The sequence below is a fragment of the Dendrobates tinctorius genome, unplaced genomic scaffold (assembly GCF_039654945.1).
Source record: "Dendrobates tinctorius isolate UK_male_01 unplaced genomic scaffold, ASM3965494v1 ptg000094l, whole genome shotgun sequence".
NCBI classification, from domain to species: Eukaryota; Metazoa; Chordata; class Amphibia; order Anura; family Dendrobatidae; genus Dendrobates; species Dendrobates tinctorius.
Window position 1 is genome coordinate 11,477,924 of NW_027361762.1, and position 19,449 is coordinate 11,497,372.

Sequence of the window (19,449 nt, forward strand, 5' to 3'; positions counted from 1 at the left end):
TCGTTGCATGAGCCAAAGTGGACTTCATAGGAGACGACCAATAAGGACACCATAGTCGAAAAAAAAAATCATAAAAAAGCCAGACTGGAATTTGCCAAACTACATGTTGATAAATCACAAAGTTTCTTGGAGAATATCCTACGGACAGATAACACAAAAATGGAACTTTTTGGAAAGGCATATCAGCTATATGTTCACAGACGGAAAAATGAAGCATATCAAGAAAATAACAATGTCCCTACTGTGAAACATGGAGGAGGCTTTGTTATGTTCTGGGGCTGCTTTGCTGTATCTGGCACAGGGTGTCTACTCTAGAATCTGCGCAGGGTACAATGAAATCTCTAGACTATCTAGGTATTCTAGAGAGAAATGTGATGCCCAGCGTCAGAAAGCTTTCGTCTCAGTCGCAGGTCATGGGTCTTGCAACAGGATAATGATCCAAAACACACAGCTAAAAACACTCAAGAATGGCCAAGAGGAAAACCTTGGACTATTCTGAAGTAGCCTTCTATGAGCCCTGACCTAAATCCTAATGAGCATCATTGGAAAGAACTGAAACATGCCATCTGGAAAAGGCAACCTTCAAACACGAGGCAACTGGAGCAGTTTGCTCTTGAAGAGTGGGCCAAAATACCTGTCGAGAGGTGCAGAAGTCTCATTGACAGTTACAGGAATTGTTGAATTGCAGAGATTGCCTCAAAAGGTTGTGCAACAAAATATTAAGTTAAGGGTACCATCATTTATGTCCAGGTCTATATCATGAGTTTTATTTTTCTTTTAAATTCTGTAGAAGCATGGTTTAAAAGCAATGTCTGACTTTCATTTGCTCATTTTCATAGAGTTTTTATTTATTATTACTTTTCTCAGACATCTTTGTTTGTTATTTCTGTCACCTTTGTGGGTTTTTGTGTCATTAAAAGAGGGGTACCAACAATTTTGACCGCGTGTGTAGTTGGGGTTATAGCTAGGGTTATGGTGGGGCTAGGGTTAGCGTTGGGGCAAGAGTTAGGTTTGGGGTTAAAGCTAAGGTTACGGTTAGGCTAGGGTTAGGACTGGGGCTAGGGTAAAAGCTAGGGTTAGGGTTGGGGTTAGAGCTAGGGTTAGGGTTGAGGTTAGAGCTAGGGTTAGGGTTGGGCTAGGGTTAGGGTAGGGCTAGTGTTAAGATTGGGGCTAGGGTAAGAGCTAAAGTTGGGGTTAGAGCTAGGGTTAGGGTTGGGTTACGGTAAGGCTAGTGTTAGGATTGGGGCTAGGGTTAGTGTTATGCTTGTGGTTATAGTTGAGATTACGGTTAGGGGTGTGTTTGGGTTAGGGATTAGGGTTAAGGGTGTATCGGGGTCAAGGTTGGAGTTAGAATTGGAGGGTCCCACTGTTTAGGCACATCCAAATGCGACATAGCGCCCACAATTGATTCCAGCCAATTTTGCATTCAAAAAGTCAAACAGTGCTCCCTCCCTTCTGAGCCCCTGCATGCACCAAAACAGTGACTTTCCGCCACATATGGGGTATCGGCGTACTCAGGAGAAATTGAACAACAAATTTTGTGGTCCATTTTCTCCTGTTACCCTTGTGAAAATGAAAAGTTTGGTTCTAAAGTAAATTTTTTTGTGAAAAAAAGTAAAATGTTCATTTTTTCCTTCCACATTGCTTTAGTTCTAGTGAAGCACCTGACGGGTTAAAAAACTTCTTGAATGTGGTTTTGCGCACCTTGAGGGGTGCAGTTTTTAGAATGGTGTCACTTTTGGGTATTTTTTGTCATACTGACCCCCTAAACTCACTTCAAATGTGAGGTGGTAACTAAAAAAATAGTTGTGTAAATTTTGTTTTAAAAATGAGAAATCGCTGGTCAACTTTTAACCCTTATAATGTTCTAACAAAAAAAAATTAATGTTTCCAAAATTGTGCTGATGTAAAGTAGACATGTTGGAAATATTATTTATTAACTATTTTGTGCGATATGACTCTTTGATTTAAGAGCACAAAAATTAAAAGTTTGAAAATTGCAAAATTTTCCGAATTTTTGCCAAATGTCCGTTTTTTTTCCTCATAAATAAACGCAAGTCATATCGAAGAAATTTTACCACTAACATGAAGTACAATATGTCATGAAAAAACAAACAGAACCAGTGGGATTCGTTGAAGCGTTCCAGAGCTATAACTTCATAAAGTGACAGTGGTCAGAATTGTAAAAATTGGCTTGGTCATTAAGTACCAAATTGGCTCTTTCACTAAGGAGTTAAATACCCTCCAGTAAATAAATAAATAAATAAATAAATAAATAGCATACTGTATGAAAATAATATAGGGTACTAAGTTAATATGTTTTTTGATAAAAAAAAAATGCAGATCCCATCCCACCACTTCACTGTGACCCTAACTGGGATGGTCCTAACTCTAATATTAAAAACCTTACCGTTTGTCAAGTGACATGCATGTGAATAAAGGCTGAGAAGGACTGGACCCAGCTAGTAGACACAGAGGCATGGGGAACCACCTCAATGGAATGTCCAGCTCAGAGAAAAGGCAGGCCACACCCTTATATGCACATGATGCAAACAGACTGAAAAAACGGAAAGTCTGCACTGGGATACAGACTGATGTGCATGTAAGTGCACATTCACACTAGCCACTGAAAAGAAAAAAAACAAAAGACAGAAACATAATGATTAAATTTTACCTGCAGTAAATAAAGAGCACAAAATACCATTTATAAGGTTTTTAATATTAAAGTTAGGACCATCCCAGTTAGGGTCACCGTGAAGTGGTGGGATGGCTTTTGCATTTTTTTTTAATCAAAAAACATGTTAACTAAGTACCGTATATTATTTTCATGCACTTTGCTATATATTTACTGCTGGGTATTTAATCATTATGTTTCTGTCTTTGAGAAAGACTCATGTAGAGTTGAAATGTTGCCATTTGTTACTTTTGCGATGGAATAAGAAGGAAAATTTTCACCCATTAGAGTGCTGTGGTAATCCTCTTTTCTGCTAAACTAAACTGATTGTCATACCAAAGGTAAGTTATAAAACTGAATATATCTACGCTTCAGATAAATACTGTATTTTTTCTATTGATAAATAAAGCTTTTTAATAAGTTAATGATAAAAATAAAAGCACAGTGTGTCCAGGCACTTAAATAACATCACCAAAAACCTTTCTCAAGAATAGTAAATCAGGCTGTGTGTACCCATTAGCATTTTCCACTGGAAAATAAGTGAAGCTCATTTGGCCAAGGAGGATGCAATAAAAATAAAAAACCTGCGGTCGCGCCCCCGAGGAGCGCAGCTCATCTGCTCTTACAGCTGTGTCCCCTGCTCAACTGCCAGATTCAACGTCTGACTGAAGAATGACTCAGATGGAATGAGAAGGCCGATTTTCTGGAGCCGACGCATGATGTCCCCCACTGGATGTTAATGCCAGGTGAGTACAGTTTTTTTCATTTGATTTAATACAACGGGCAATCAAGCTTTAGTTAAAACATAATGGAAATCTCCTTTAAAGCAAAACAATATTAACTTGTTCATTTTCTACCTTATGGGCCAAGTGGAAAAGCAAGCGATTCTGCAGGTGGCTTTTAGGAGCTGAAAAATCATTGAAAACAAAAATGAAAATGAATACATTGAACAAATGATATACTTTACTTAACATTGAAATAATATAGTTCTTGATAGGATTACTATTTAGTAAAAAAAAAAAACCAAAAAAAAAAAAAAAAAAAAACAAGAATCTGTTACATAAATGTTCTATTATGTCATGTTCTACAGTAGGGCTTCTCAAGATGGTACTTGGGCTTCACCAACAGTGGAGCAAACAGATACCAAAATAAAAAAAATACTGCTCAATATATTTTTTTTGTTTTGTGAACTCTATGTAACATTAAAATCAGTAAAACCGTTAATAATATTGCTAGTTTATATATCTCTGCAGCCAACTACGGAGGCAGTATGTAGTAGAATTGCCGAAATGGGAACAGTTACATATTTTTAAATGAAATAGACTAAAGAGGTTTCAAAAGCTTTTCAGCTATGGATTCACAAAACAGGTTTAGACAATTTGATACCACTGTCCAAACTAAGCCACCCGCAATACAAATATGATACAAGTAAGGCCGGGGTCACACTGTCGAGGAATACGGCCGAGTGAGAGGCGCTAAAAGCACGCATTAGACACGGACCAATGATTCTCTATGGGGTCCCTCGCACCAGCCGTATATTTCTCATCCGTATTCTACGGTCTGTGGCAATCGCAGCATGCTGGGACTGTCAGCGTACTACGGCCGTAGTACGCCAATGCAAGTCTATGGGTGCACAAAAAATACGGATTACACACGGACCACACATGTGACTTGCAAGAAATACGCACCAGGTGTCTTTTAGCAAAGCCGGCAATTCAGTGCGCTATACAGTAAACTCACACTGACAGTTTTAATAAAGAAACAAAAGAATGGATATCGACACATATACATATATATGTATATATCTATAATAATAAATGCCCTAAGCAGCTTCCAGTTGTAACAACTTCCGTCCAGTTGTAACCGGTGACGTCACCGCACACCTCTTTCCATGTTAACCCTCAACACACATACTCCTCTCACCTTTCACCATCTCCACTCACGTCCACTCACTCATTCACTCCACATACGACCCTTTCTCTCACTCCGTCTCTCATACTCAAGCCGTCATCGCCGCTGATCCACGATCCCCGACATCTTCTTCCGCCGGCGCCATCCTGGATCCAGACATCCTCCACGCCGGCGACATGTTCTTGCGGCGACGCCATTTTGGATCGGCGAAATCCCGCGATAGTCAAGATGGCGTCGCCGCAAGAACATGTCGCCGGCGTGGAGGACGTCGGGATCCAAAATGGCGTCGGCGAAATCTCGCGAGATTTCGCCGACGACATTTTGGATCCCGACGGCGTCCACGCCGGTGACATGTTCCTGCGGCGACGCTATTTTGGATCGGCGAAATCCCACGATACTCAAGATGGCGTCGCCGCAAGAATATGTCGCCGGCGAGGACGACGTCTGGATCCAAAATGGCGTTGGCGAAAACTTGCGAGATTTCGCCGACGCCATTTTGGATCCCGACGTCATCCACGCCGGCAACATGTTCTTCCGGCGACGCCATCTTGAGTATCGCGGGATTTCACGATACTCAAGATGGCGTCGCCGCAAGAACATGTCGCCGGCGTGGACAACGTCTGGAACCAGGATGGCGCCGGGGGAAGATGTCGGGGATCGTGGAGCAGCGGCGATGACGGCGTGAGTATGAGAGAAGGAGTGAGAGAAGGGGTCGTATGTGGAGTGAAAGAGTGAGTGGAGATGGTGAAAGGTGAGAGGAGTGTGTGTGTTGAGGGTTAACATGGCAAGAGGTGTGATGCTGTCATGCATTCTGTGTGTCTATATCTATTCTTTGGTTTCTGTTAGAAACCCTGTCATAGGGATGCATTATATGTCCATTTTGCAAGCCTGCGAGAAAATCTCGCCATACGGATGCCATACGGATTACATATGGATGCTTACATGCGCAAAATACGCGACCACACCTTGATTACGGATGACATACGGAGCACTGTTTAGGGGCCATTTATCCGTATTACGCATGTAAAATACTGACCGTATCTTGGTCGGTTAGTGTGACCCCGGCCTAAATCTAAGAAACGCAGACCTGAAAATAATGAATTCATTAAACAGGACCTTTCACCAGTTTGAACATGTTAAAGTTGGCCACAACATGGAGTAGTAGCTTCAGAGCTGAGTTAAACGTATTTTGCATTTTTTCATTTAATTTCTGATGTGACTGCTCTACCAGTGATCTGAATCGTCGTGGGACAGTATGGATTACAGCGGATAGGCGAGGGATATGGTGGTTTATTATTTTTTCTCTTTTCTTCAGGGATTAGGTGTAAAGCGAGAATATACTATGTGGTTTTTATGTCAATATATATTTCTTTAATCAGTGACATCAGATGTTGGCTGATGGGTGTAGTAGTCTCTCATCAGCCGATGCCTGTGATCTGCGGTACGCTTTTTACTGCAGGTTATAGTCATGTCTGCGGGGTTATGCTGACATCTGACAGAGTGACCTCACAGTGGTCTGAATGATGGTAACGTTATGTCTGATCAGAACCATCACGTCAGTGTTTCTCGCTGGTAAATGAAAGCGTGGTAACTAGCCGATGAGAAGTCCGTAAAAACGCAAATCAAAAACTCAACAAACCCCCAGGAAATCCGCAAACATTTTTTATACCTGTGTTTTTGCTGTGTATTTGACTGACTCAATTTTTAAACGGAATTTTGAACGGATGATGCCTTGATTACCTTACTCTTGGTATCGCAATATGCAAAGTACACCCCCTAAGCTACTTTGTCAGATTCCAATTTGGAACCTCCAATCCCCAAATAGCCACACTGTTATGGACTGACTTGGTTGGAGTACTGATATTGCAACCACTAGGGGTAGCACCAGGCAGGTAGCGTAGTCTGGAATAGCTAAGGAGTCGCTTACCAGGAGCAGCAGTGTCATTTGAAGAAATAAGCAGGAATCATAGTCAAGGAAGCCAGGGGTTGTTTATCAGGGGCAGTAGTGTCGTTTGAAGAAATAACTAGGAATTATAGTCAAGGAAGCCAGAGGTCGTTTACCAGGAACGGTAGTGTCGTCTGAAGTAATAGCAGGTGGAAGGAAGCTTGACTAAAGGCAGGTAGCTCAATAATCACGCAAGGAACTGAGATCAAGGCCAGGTTTAAATAGGGTGTGCAAATAGAATGAACTAATCAGGAACTCAGGGTGGTAACGAACCGAAACTCGGGGAGGAGACATCAGCAACAGCATAGGTTCAAGTACAGTGGGTACGGAAAGTATTCAGACCCTTTTAAATTTTCACTCTTTGCTTCATTGCAGCCATTTGTTAAATTCAAAAAAGTTCATTTTTTTTCTCATTAATGTACAATCTGCACCCCATCTTGACTGAAAAAAAAACAGAAATGCATTTTTGCAAATTTATTAAAAAAGAAAAACTGAAATATCACATGGTCATAAGTATTCAGACCCTTTGCTCAGTATTGAGTAGAAGCACCCTTTTGAGCTAGTACTGCCATGAGTCTTCTTGGGAATGATGCAACAAGTTTTTCACACCTGGATTTGGGGATCCTCTGCCATTCTTCCTTGCAGATCCTCTCCAGTTCCGTCAGGTTGGATGGTGAACGTTTGTGGACAGACATTTTCAGGTCTCTCCAGAGATGCTCAATTCGGTGTAGGTCAGGGCTCTGGCTGCGCCAGTCAAGAATGGCCACATAGTTGTTCTGAAGCCACTCCTTTGTTATTTTAGATGTGTGCTTAGGGTCATTGTCTTGTTGGAAGGTGATCTTTTGGCCAAGTCTGAGATCCAGAGCACTCTGGAAAAGATTTTCATCCTGGATATCTCTGTATTTGACCGCATTCATGTTTCTTTTAATTGCAACCAGTTGTCCTGTCCCTGCAGCTGAAAAACACCCCCATAGCATGATGCTGCCACTACCAGGTTTCACTGTTGGGATTGTATTAGGCGGGTGATGAGCAGTGCCTGGTTTTCGCCACACATACCGCTTAGAATTATCACCAAAAAGTTCTATCTTCGTCTCATCAGACCAAAGAATCTTATTTTTCATAGTTTGGGAGTCCTTCATGTGTTTTTTCGCAAACTATGTAGGGTTTCATATGTCTTGCTCTGAGGAAAGGCTTCCGTCAGACCATTCTGCCATAAAGGCCCGACAGCTGGAGGGTTGCAGTGATAGATGACTTTGTGGAACTTTCTCCCATCTCCCTACTGCATCTGTGCAGCTCAGTCACAGTGATCTTGGGGTTCTTCTTTACCTCTCTCACCAAGGCTCTTCTCCCACGATTGCTCAGTTTAGCTGGACGGCCAGGTCTACGAAGACTTCTGGTGGTCCCAAACTTCTTCCATTTAAGGATTATGGAGGCCACTGTGCTCTTAGGAACCTTGAGTACAGCAGAAAATCTTTTGTAGTCTTGGCCAGATCTGTGCCTCTCCACAATTCTGTCTCTGAGCTCTTTGGCCAGTTCCTCTGACCTCATGATTCTCATTTGATCTGACATTCACTGTGAGCTGTGAGGTCTTATATAGACAGGTGTACGCCTTTACAAATCAAAAATTAAACACAGCTGGACTCCAATGAAGGAGTAGAACCACCTCAAGGAGGCTCACAAGGAAGTGGACAGAATGTGACTTAAACATGAGTGTCTGAGCTAAGGGTCTGAATACTTCTGACCATGTGATAGGTCAGTTTTTCTTTTTAATAAATTTGCAAAAATTTCTACATGTGTTTTTTTTTCTTCAGTGAAGATGGGGTGCAGAGAATACTTTCATGAGAAAAAAAATGAACTTTTTTGAATTTACCAAATGGCTGCAATAAAACAAAGAGTGACAAATTTAAAAGGGTCTGAATACTTTCCGTACCCACAGTGAGAAAGGACATTCAACACATAACTTCTAAAGTGGAAACAATCGGGAGTGACCACGATAATACAAGATCATATATTGTGGGGTTGAAAAATACAGTTGCCACTTAATTCTCTAACCTGTGAGAAATGCAATGTCTTCTAGAAAATTTCAATAACAGGGGCCAAAGGAATTACATAAGGTCAGAGGTCTGCCTGAGGCCATCAAAGAGGAGGTCCTTTTCACACTGGAAACTATCTTCAACCTCATCCTTGGGGAGCGGCAAAATCAAGTTGGACGGAGCCTATACAATGTTGAAACCTAAGCGCGTTTCTTGCTAACCTAGGGATATCATCTGCTGAATCCACAACTATGCAACTAAAAGAGAATGCCCCATTCAAGAGAAGTGACTTTGAATTCCAAGGACCACAAATACAACTGTTCTTTGACCTCGCCTGGGTTCTGCTACAGAAGAGACTCCACCTCAGGAGGTTCCATAGCTGCAATGGTAGTCTTCTCAGGGTTAGAGGTATCGATATGTTGAATGTTGGTATTCGTGGTGGAGACAGGTCAAAAAGGTTGGCCCAGTTAGAATCCAGGTGGATTTGGACATTGGGTACTGTCCATCCATCTGGCTTAAATGAACATATTAGTTTTGCCCCATTCCTTTGATCACACTGTTCTGGTTTAGGGAGAACGCTCAGGTTTTGTGTGGTCCATATTTTAACACTTGATTTTATTTTTTAGTAAAATTATCATCATGAGGGGCTGACGTGCTCATCCGGGATACATCACAGTCCCTGCTACTGCCGTGACCTGCTGGTAATTTAACCCCTCATTTGTATGGTAACTTTGGGGTAGTGATTAATATATGGAGGTCACTTGCTGTTAGCAGGGTGGGATCTTTATGGATATGGCTAAGGGAAATAATTGTGGTATATATCCCAGCTGTGCATTTGTATGTCCATCATTTTCCCTTTGATATTATATATTATAGCGTTTTTTTCCCCATGTGGGTTAAATCACAATTGTGTGATTACTATATTTATGGCAAAGGGTATGTGTACACGTTGCAGAAAATTTCTGCACAAAAACCTGAATCCCTTCCCAGAAACCACACCTATTTTTCCGCGGCGGTTTTTGTGCGTTTTTTGCGCGGTTTTGATGCGTTTTTTACAGCAGCGGTTTCTAAAAGCATGGGAGAAGCCTAAACCGCGGAAAAAAACGCAAAATTAATGTGCATGCTGCGGTTTTTACCGCAATGCGGTTTTTTCGCGGTAACAAATGCATCAATGTGCACAAAAAGTGCAAAATGCATAGGAATGACTGTGCACCTTATTTTTAGCGGTTTTATAGTGAAAACCGCGGTAAAAAATGCTAAAAAAACGCTGTGTGTGAACACAGCCTAATATATATCAATCTGGATGTGTACGTCCCTTTGCATGTGCCTATGTACCACCATTATGTGTGCGTTTTCCTACATCGTTCCCATATATACCTGTCGATTGGATTTTATTAGATGCTTTAATAAAATTGTATTTTGTATATGTTATCTTGGCCTTGTGTTCACCTTTTTCTTTGGTTTATTTTATGTGTTTTTGGTGATAGGTAGTTAAATCTGCAATAAATCTACGGTAGATGTATAAGCAAAATACCATGTATATATGTTTGACCTGCTGGTGTCATTTAATTCTTGCTGTGTTTTGCACAGGCATTTGGTCCAACATGGATTTTCAAGCTAAGGAGAAATCCTGGCTATCCCAGATTGATCAGGTTTTTGGGGGTGATGGAATCAACATCCAACAGAGCGGTGATGTGAAATGGGATGATCAGGGAACAGAAATTAGTAATTAAGAGAACTAAACTGTGGTGGAACCGAACCTTCTTGGATAGGTATTTGGCTAAGAAGATTATACCACGAGGGTTAAGGGTTCGTGTTATACCCACGTTTCCAGTGGAGGATGATGAGTTTGAGGCCAGGTGGGAAGAGGCCTGCAATGAGTGTTCTAAGACCTTAATGCAACTCCTTAGTAGGCATAATGGTGGTCTGATTTCACAATTGGATGGATCTATTAAAACTATTGAGGAAGATCTTAAGTCCTCTGGTACTGCTGAAAAATGGACTAGTTTTCAGGATGAGACTAATAAAATCTTGGAATCAGTGGTTAAACGAATACAGACCACCCAATTGAACAAAATTAATCGTGACCGACGAGATTATGAGAATAACTCTGTCTATTTATGGAGAAAGCCGAGTCTGCAGGGAAATCGAATGGGACGTGCTTCGTCCCAAACATCCATGTCATCTATGAGTGATGTATCAGATATTTCTGGATCGTCTATGGCCACTAGGTCAGTGATGGTCAGACGTAATCAACACGGACGTGGCTTTCATCCGTATAGACGGCAACATCGTTCTCCTGATGTCACCAAATATAATAATAAGGTAATCAATTTGAGTTCACATATTTTTACCGATGTAGACTTGACTGTTTTGGAAAAAGGGCTTTCGTTTTCACCCGCCGCGCCTTTTGACGCATTTTTGGCAGTGAAAGATTTACATCTTTTTGCCCGCTCCCTTATCTTCAAGAAACACTTCTTTGATGGCAACCTCTCCAAATTGTTTCCCACAGAAGAAGAGCAAATAGCGCTGCAGACCTTGGAGGAACTATCCGCCGAACATGACACCCCTGAAGGAGGTAAGGTACAACCATCGATACGCCCCAGGTCTAGGAAATTCCCTCCTCTATCTTCATGTCCCAATGTGGACCTTTTCGTACAAATTGTGAGTAGGGAGTTTCTTGAGATTCCACGATATATCCATGGCGACAATTTGACCAGAGAGGAGCGGGGACATCTGCGCGCCCTACAAGATCTTGATGATGTTGTATTCAAGCCGGCGGACAAGGGGGGTAACGTGGTCGTCTGGCCAAAGGTGCTTTACGAGCAGGAAGCCTTTCGACAACTTGATAATAAAATATGTTATAAGAAATTAACGTTTAACCCCTTGTCCGCCTACTCCACACAGCTCTCTAAGATTATTAATAGAGCTAAGGAAGCTGGTGTAATATCTAAGGAGTTGGCTAGTGCTTTAATTGTATCTGAACCAACTATTTCTACGTTTTATTTATTACCCAAGATCCATAAGGACGTGCAGACGCCCCCGGGTCGCCCAATTATCTCAGGGAGAAGTAACTATTTAGAACACGTCAATCGGTGGATAGACTCCAAACTGCAGCCGCTTGTGGAGAGGTTGCCATCATTTCTGAAAGATACAGGTGAATTACTCAGGCGGGTGGATGGACTCCAATTGGAGGATGATATGTTAATGGTGACTGGAGACGTTGAGTCTCTTTACACCAGTATTAAGCATGAAGATGGCATCCGTGCCACATCATTTTTCCTTAATATGTCAAATCTTCCGGGTGACATCAGAGAACTGATTTTGGAGTTATTAACTTTTACATTAACTCATAATTTCTTCATCTTTAAGGGGTCCTTCTTCCTACAGCTCCAGGGGACAGCTATGGGGGCGTCTTTCGCCCCTGCGTATGCTAACCTGTTCCTGGGGCTGTGGGAGAGGGACCTCTCCCTGCCAGATGGATCGTCGCCGATGTGCCGCGTCCTCTCTTGGACGCGGTACTTCGACGACATTTTAATAATCTGGCAGGGTTCAGGTGATGATCTCCATTCTTTCATGAGGTCACTTAACATTAATGGAATGAATATCTTCATTACGTATAAATTTGATCCTGTGACGATTGAATTTTTGGACGTCACCTTGAAAAAAAGACACTAGAGGGGAAATACAGACCAACATATTTAGGAAGCCAACTTCCACGAATATGTTATTGCATGCGACCTCTTCCCATCCTGGCCACATGATTCAATCTGTTCCAACGGGTCAATTTTTGAGATTACGTAGATTATGTTCCACCGACGAGGATTTTCTTAGACAGAGTGATGACCTAAAAGTAAGACTGTCTGAACGTGGGTATAGTAATAGAAGGATTAAACGAGCATTCAACAGGGCTAGACACTCATCGAGAGATGCGCTCTTATACGGGCAGAGGTCTAGGGATGAGACAAATAAAGTTAGATTTGTTACTAATTTTCACTCACACTTCTCTCGTATGAGACAAATATTGGATAAATCCTGGCATATCTTGAAGGCTGACCCGGTACTATCTGGGTTCCTTCCTGAGAGGGCTACCATTGCGGCTAGGAGATCTAGGAACCTACGTGATACATTAGTCAGTAGTCACTACACGAGTGTGATACCGGATACGTTTTTGGATCGGATGGCTAGGCGATGTGGGAGTTCCTCATGTGGACATTGCGTGGCCTGCCCCAATATGGACCGCACTTAGGTATTTACGAGCCAGGATGGTGTACGTGAATATAAAATTAAAAAGTATATCACATGTGAGAGTCGAAATGTGATTTACTATGCGGTCTGCCCATGTAATTTGATATATGTGGGCATGACCACTAGACAGCTCAAAAAACGTATACGCGAGCACGTATTGGGGATCGAGGCAGCAGTGTCCACTGAGGACCCCGCATCGCTAAAAACCATCCCCCGTCATTTCAGGAGGTTCCATAGCTGCAATGGTAGTCTTCTCAGGGTTAGAGGTATTGATATGTTGAATGTTGGTATTCGTGGTGGAGACACGTCAAAAAGGTTGGCCCAGTTAGAATCCAGGTGGATTTGGACATTGGGTACTGTCCATCCATCTGGATTAAATGAACATATTAGTTTTGCCCCATTCCTTTGATCACACTGTTCTGGTTTAGGGAGAACGCTCAGGTTTTGTGTGGTCCATATTTTAACACTTGATTTTATTTTTTAGTAAAATTATCATCATGAGGGGCTGACGTGCTCATCCGGGATACATCACAGTCCCTGCTGCTGCCGTGACCTGCTGGTAATTTAACCCCTCATTTGTATGGTAACTTTGGGGTAGTGATTAATATATGGAGGTCACTTGCTGTTAGCAGGGTGGGATCTTTATGGATATGGCTAAGGGAAATAATTGTGGTATATATCCCAGCTGTGCATTTGTATGTCCATCATTTTCCCTTTGATATTATATATTATAGCGTTTTTTCCCCATGTGGGTTAAATCACAATTGTGTGATTACTATATTTATGGCTAATATATATCAAGCTGGATGTGTACGTCCCTTTGCATGTGCCTATGTACCACCATTATGTGTGCGTTTTCCTACATCGTTCCCATATATACCTGTCGATTGGATTTTATTAGATGCTTTAATAAAATTGTATTTTTTATATGTTATCTTGGCCTTGTGTTCACCTTTTTCTTTGGTTTAGTTTATGAATCCACAACTATGCAACTAAAAGAGAATGCCCCATTCAAGAGAAGTGACTTTGAACTTTGAATTCCAAGGACCACAAATACAACTGTTCTTTGACCTCGCCTGGGTTCTGCTACAGAAGAGACTCCACCTTTGTCAAATTCTTGATCATCATGATCACTGGATCTCTTATAGATGGAACTTTCCCTTTGCCCTCACAGCCCACAAGGATGGCCACTCTGCTACGCTCTGAGCCCACCTTTACTTATGCCAGTTTTGCAAAAATCTGAACATGCATTTCCCCGACATACTGGATTTGGTTCCCCTTCCATCTCTATTGCTACAAGTATGGCAACAACTACATTTCAGAAAGAGATAGTTGCACACTTTGCCTTCAGTGTAGACTCCAGTGTAAGCACTCACTTGGCTAATCCTATACAAAATACATGTCAAACTCTGGCCTGGAAAGATTATATTCGGCCGACCAGCCCTTATCAACCTACCGGGCATCGCAGCTGGGAAGAGCTTTAGAGCACTTGCTGCTGAGACTGGAAAAGCAGGGGAATGAGGAGACGTGAGTATTTACTTATTTTTTTTAAATGTGGGGCCCATTATACTGTATGGAGGACTATGTATGGCCCATTATTCAGTATGGAGGACTATGTGACTACGTGGTTTTACCTCCTTGCACCCTTTATCCCCAATTATGCCAAGGCATATTTTAGTTTTGCCATATCTGTTTTAATCATGAAATAAAGGATTTGATTTTATGGATTGAAGCTGGACTCACTTCCTTCACAAGCAATACCAACATCTGGCAGAGACGAGACCCCGGGCTTCTCTACACCAGAAACTTACCTGGTTTCCATCAAGGGTGAACTGAATTTATTTGTTGCTCTAGTACTATGTGGTGCCCATTATACTGTATGAAGGACTTATGTGGGGCCATTATGAGGTATAGAGGACAATGTGGAGGCCATTATAATGTACCATTAGACCTGTGACGGGGACAAGGGGGCAATCTCTAGGTCTGGAGGAAAGAAGGTTTAAGCATTCTCACAGATGCGGATTCTTTACTGTAAGATCAGTGAGACTATGGAACTCTCTGCCATATGATGTTGTAATGAGCGATTCCCTGCTAAAATTTAAGAAGGGACTGGATACCTTTCTTGAAAAGTATAATTAATATTGCGTTGATCCAGGGAGCTAGTCCGATTGCCGTATGTGGAGTCGGGAAGGAATTTTTTTCCCCAATGTGAAGCTTACTGTTTGCCACATGGGTTTTTTGCCTTCCTCTGGATCAACATGTTAGGGAAAGTTAGGATAGGATATGGGTTGAACTAGATGGACTTAAAGTCTTCCTTCAACCTTAATAACTATGTTACCATGTATGGAAGGCAATGTGGACTCCATTATTCTGTATAGAGGACTATGTGGGGCCCATTATGCTGGATGGAAGGCAACGTGGAGCCCATTATATTATATGGAGGACTATGTGGGGCCCATTATACTGTAAGCAGGACTATGTAGGGCCATTATTCTGTATGAAGGACTACGTGGGACCCATTATACTGTATGGAAGGCAATATTAACTTATTTATTTTGTATGGAGGGCTATGTGGGGCCATTATTTTGTATGGAGCACTATGTGGGGCTATTATTCTGTAAGGATGACTATGTGGAGGCCATTAAAGGGAATCTGTCATCCTTTTTTTGGACTATGAGCTGCCGGCATCAACATCAGGGGCTTATCTACAGCATTCTGTAATGCTGCAGATAACCCTCCGATGTAACCTGAAAGATAAGAAAAAAAGTTAGATTATACACCCCGGCGTGTGGTTCGGTCCGATGGGTGTCACCGTCCAGTCCGGCACCTCCCATCTTCATATGATGCCGTCCTCTTCTTCCCTTCCTGTCGTGGCTCAGACGCACTGCTCTGCCCTATTGAGGGCACAGCAGAATACTGCAGTGCCTAGGCGCCGGACCTCTCCCGGGGTGAGTATAATCTAGCTCTTTTTTCTTATCTTTCAGGTTACATCGGGGGCTTATCTACAGCATTACAGAATGCAGTAGATAAGCCCCTGATGTCGATGGCGGCAGCCCATAGTCCAAAAAAGGGTGACAGATTCCCTTTAATCTATAAGAAGGACTATGTGGGGCCATTAATCTGTATGGAGGACTATGTAGGGCCCATTACTCTGTCTAAAGAACCATGTAGGGCCATAATTTTGTGTGAAGGACTATGTGGAGTCATTAGTCTGTATGAAGGACTATCTGGGACCATTATTCTGTAAGGAGGACTATGTGGGGCCCATTATACTTTATGCAGGACTATGTGGGGCCATTATTCTGTAGTAGCACTAGGTGGGGCCCCATTATACTGTATGAAGGACTATGTGGGGCCATTATTCTGTATGGAGGACTATGTGGGTCCATTATTCTGTATGGGGACTATGTGGGGCCATTATTCTGTATGGAAGACTATGCGTGGCCATTATTCTGCATAAAGGACTATGTGGGGCCATTAAAAAGGAGAGAAGAACAGCATACCAATCCGGATGAAGATTAAGAATACTTTACTAAAAAGACCTCGAATGGTTGAAATGTTGCATCTGGCAAAATAAAGAATTCTTCTTAAACTTCATCCAGATTGGTATGCTGCTCTTCTCTCCTTTTTTGGTATGTAATGTTCCATTGGGTCCAGTGGAATTAGATCGTGCGTCTGCATATCTGTAGTGCTGTCGGCAGGGCTGTGGAGTCGCTAAGCCACAGTTGCGACTCAGACTCCGACTCCGGCTCCTTCATAAATGGCCAATTCATAACAACAAATTTACTGTTGTAAAATATTAAACATTGTGCTTATTCAGTTTCTCACCATCATATAAGTAATCAGACCACTTAGAGCAAAAACTACATTTATTAGAATACAATTAGAATATAGCAAATAACTTTAATAAACTTTTCTAAACTGTAAGTAAATATGCAATAAACACTTTTATGCAGTTAATAAGAAGAAATCTATAAATTTGTCCTCAGAAAAAGTATTGCCTCTGTCAGATCCTCCTTCATGGATGCCCTCAAATCTGATCTAATTATTTTGAGAGCAGAGAACAACCTCTCTACACTAACTTGTGTTGGTGGCAAAGCAGTAACCACTCAGGCAACATCTCTGACAATGTCAGGATACAGAGGAATCGCTTGTTGCACTGTTATTTTTGATGAACGGTCAAATTTCTCAATTTCTTTTAGTGCACATGAAAAATTCTGCTGAAATGTACTGGCTGTGTTCCTTGATGGGGATGACTCTTCTTCTATGCGGGAACGCTTTGCACGGTCCTTGTGATCCAAATATTTTTCGAAATTAAATTCTTCATCAGTTGATGATGAGGGTGAAGATGTGGCAGGATTACCAAATTCTTCTTGTTCCTCCTGACTGTTCTGCAACCCTTTCATCCTTACTGCTATTTCAAACAGAGCTTCTTTTCCTTTACTTAGCTGTTGATCATCTAGAAGAATCCGATGCATTGGGTCTACATAAACAGCTGCCAAAAGAATGTTATTTTGTAATAGTAGCTCCTCTCTCCGTTTCATTGATGTAGCAATGCCACTTGCAATTAACCCTCCTCTTTGGGACAGGCGAAACATCAGGTTCTTCCACTCCTTTAAGAAAATACCTGGAGTTAAGTCCTCTGCTTGTAATTTTTTAGTCACTGTAAATGGGTGCTCTAGCAATTTTTCCAGCTCGGTCACCTGATTCCACTGACTTTCATTTAGCGTCAGTTGAGGGTTAGCCATGTCTACAAGAAAAGATTTCAGTTCAACCAAGCGCTGAATCATTAAGTAAGTACTGCCCCATCGTGTGGCTTGATCAATAATTGCCCCTTTTCCAGCACGTCTCTTCAAAATTGAGTCAACTTTAGGGGTTCTGGCAACAGTAGCCAATTTTCTCACCTTGCCAATCAGTGCAGCAGCATGTCCTTCTTGCAGACTGTCTCTTAGGCTGAGTTCACACGAGGCGTTTTTTTCGCGTTTCCGCGGCGGTTTTAACCGCGCGATTTTGCCGCGAAAAATAAGCATCCCATGCATTCCTATGGGATTCCGCAATGCTGTGCTAATGCTGCGGTTTTTACCGCGGCGGAATCGCTTCGCGGTAAAAAACGCAGCATGCTCATTATCTTGCGGAATCGCGGCGATCCCGCACCCATAGGAATGCATTGTTCCGCTTACTTCCCGCATGTGGCTGTGCACACCATGCGGAAAGTAAGCAGAACATTTGCGGATGGTACCCACGGTCCGGAGGAGAGGAGATTGTCCTCCGGGCTTTGGGTACCATATCCCTGTAAAAAATAGAATTTTAAAATAAAAAATATTGTTATTCTTACCTTCCGGCGTCCCGCGCAGTCTTCCTGCCTCTCTTCACGCTCCCGTTCCCAGTAAGCCTTTGCGAAAATGCCCGCGATGGCGCGAAGTCTCGCGGTCATTCGCGCGACGTCATCGCGAATTACCGCGAGACGTCGCGATCCCGCGAGAACTGACGTCATCGCGGGCATTTTCGCAAAGGATTACTGGGAACGGATGCGCGAGACGTCGGAGGGTAAGAATAACACTATTTTTTATTTTTTTTTTTACATTCTATCTTTTACTACTGATGCTGCATAGGCGGCCTCAGTAGTAAAAAGTTGGTCACACTGGTCAAACACTATGTTTGACCAGTGTGACCAACCTGTCAATCAGTTCTCCAAGCGATGCTACAGATCGCTTGGAGAACGCTAGCATTCTGCAAGCTAATTACGCTTGCAAAATGCTAGTTTTTCCGCAGGAAAATCGCGGGAATTTAAAATGCGATTTTCCCGCGGACTGGAATTCCGGAATTCTCGCGGGAATTGTCACAAACAAATCGGACATTGATGGCAAAATAGTTCACTCTGTGACGTGTGCAGGCATCCATTTTAAAAAACAGAAAGCGTCCCTTGAGAGTTTTTTTAAGTTCTTCCTTTTGTTTAAAAGCTTCTTCGATTACTAATTTTCTAATACTCTCTCTCTCCAGAGAAACACCAAGCTTGCGGGCCATTTCCCCATTCAGACACAAAAAAGCTGGTCGTGAAAATAATGAAATAGGCACACTATCCTTTACAACAAGCTCTATGATCTGTTTTTTAAATGTATCTACTGTCATTGTCACAGTAACTTTGTCACTGACAAAATATCTTGCAACTGATGGCTGCAAAGTTCTCTGCTCCTTTGTTTGGCTGGAAGAGCTGGGCACTGGTTCATTGGTTTGGATGCAGTCTTTCTCAGTCACTGCTTTCAGTACTTCTGGATGAAAGCGCTGTAAATGTCTCTTTAGATTAGAAGCTCTGGTAGGAGCATTTTTATCTTTGCCTGAATATGCACTCATCTTGGCTTCACAGCATTTGTTTTCGTCTGGATCATTTGTCATACACTGACAGACATAATGTTTTATATCTTGAGTGATGGTGAAATGTTCAAATACAGCTGATTTAATGTGATGCTTCTTTGACATTCTCAGGTTTTTAATTCTGCATTCACAATCCAAATGACAATTGTTTTTCCTAAATTGTTTAGGAAAAACAATTGTACAAAATTATTGCCAGGTCGTACAACTGATATAGTGGTCAGAAATACTGTTATTATTCCTCATGTACTCACAGTTAACTGATGCAA

The 19,449-nt window shown here is 42.1% G+C and overlaps 1 protein-coding gene across 1 annotated transcript in view; it reads right to left on the minus strand.

Moving 5' to 3' along the window:
• IFT56 (intraflagellar transport 56) overlaps nucleotides 1–19,449 on the minus strand; it is a 144,061-nt gene that overhangs the window by 99,022 nt on the left and 25,590 nt on the right. Inside the window, 1 exon segment of the mRNA XM_073586669.1 lies at nucleotides 3,532–3,581. Within this exon segment, the coding sequence (XP_073442770.1) occupies nucleotides 3,532–3,581 (50 nt within the window).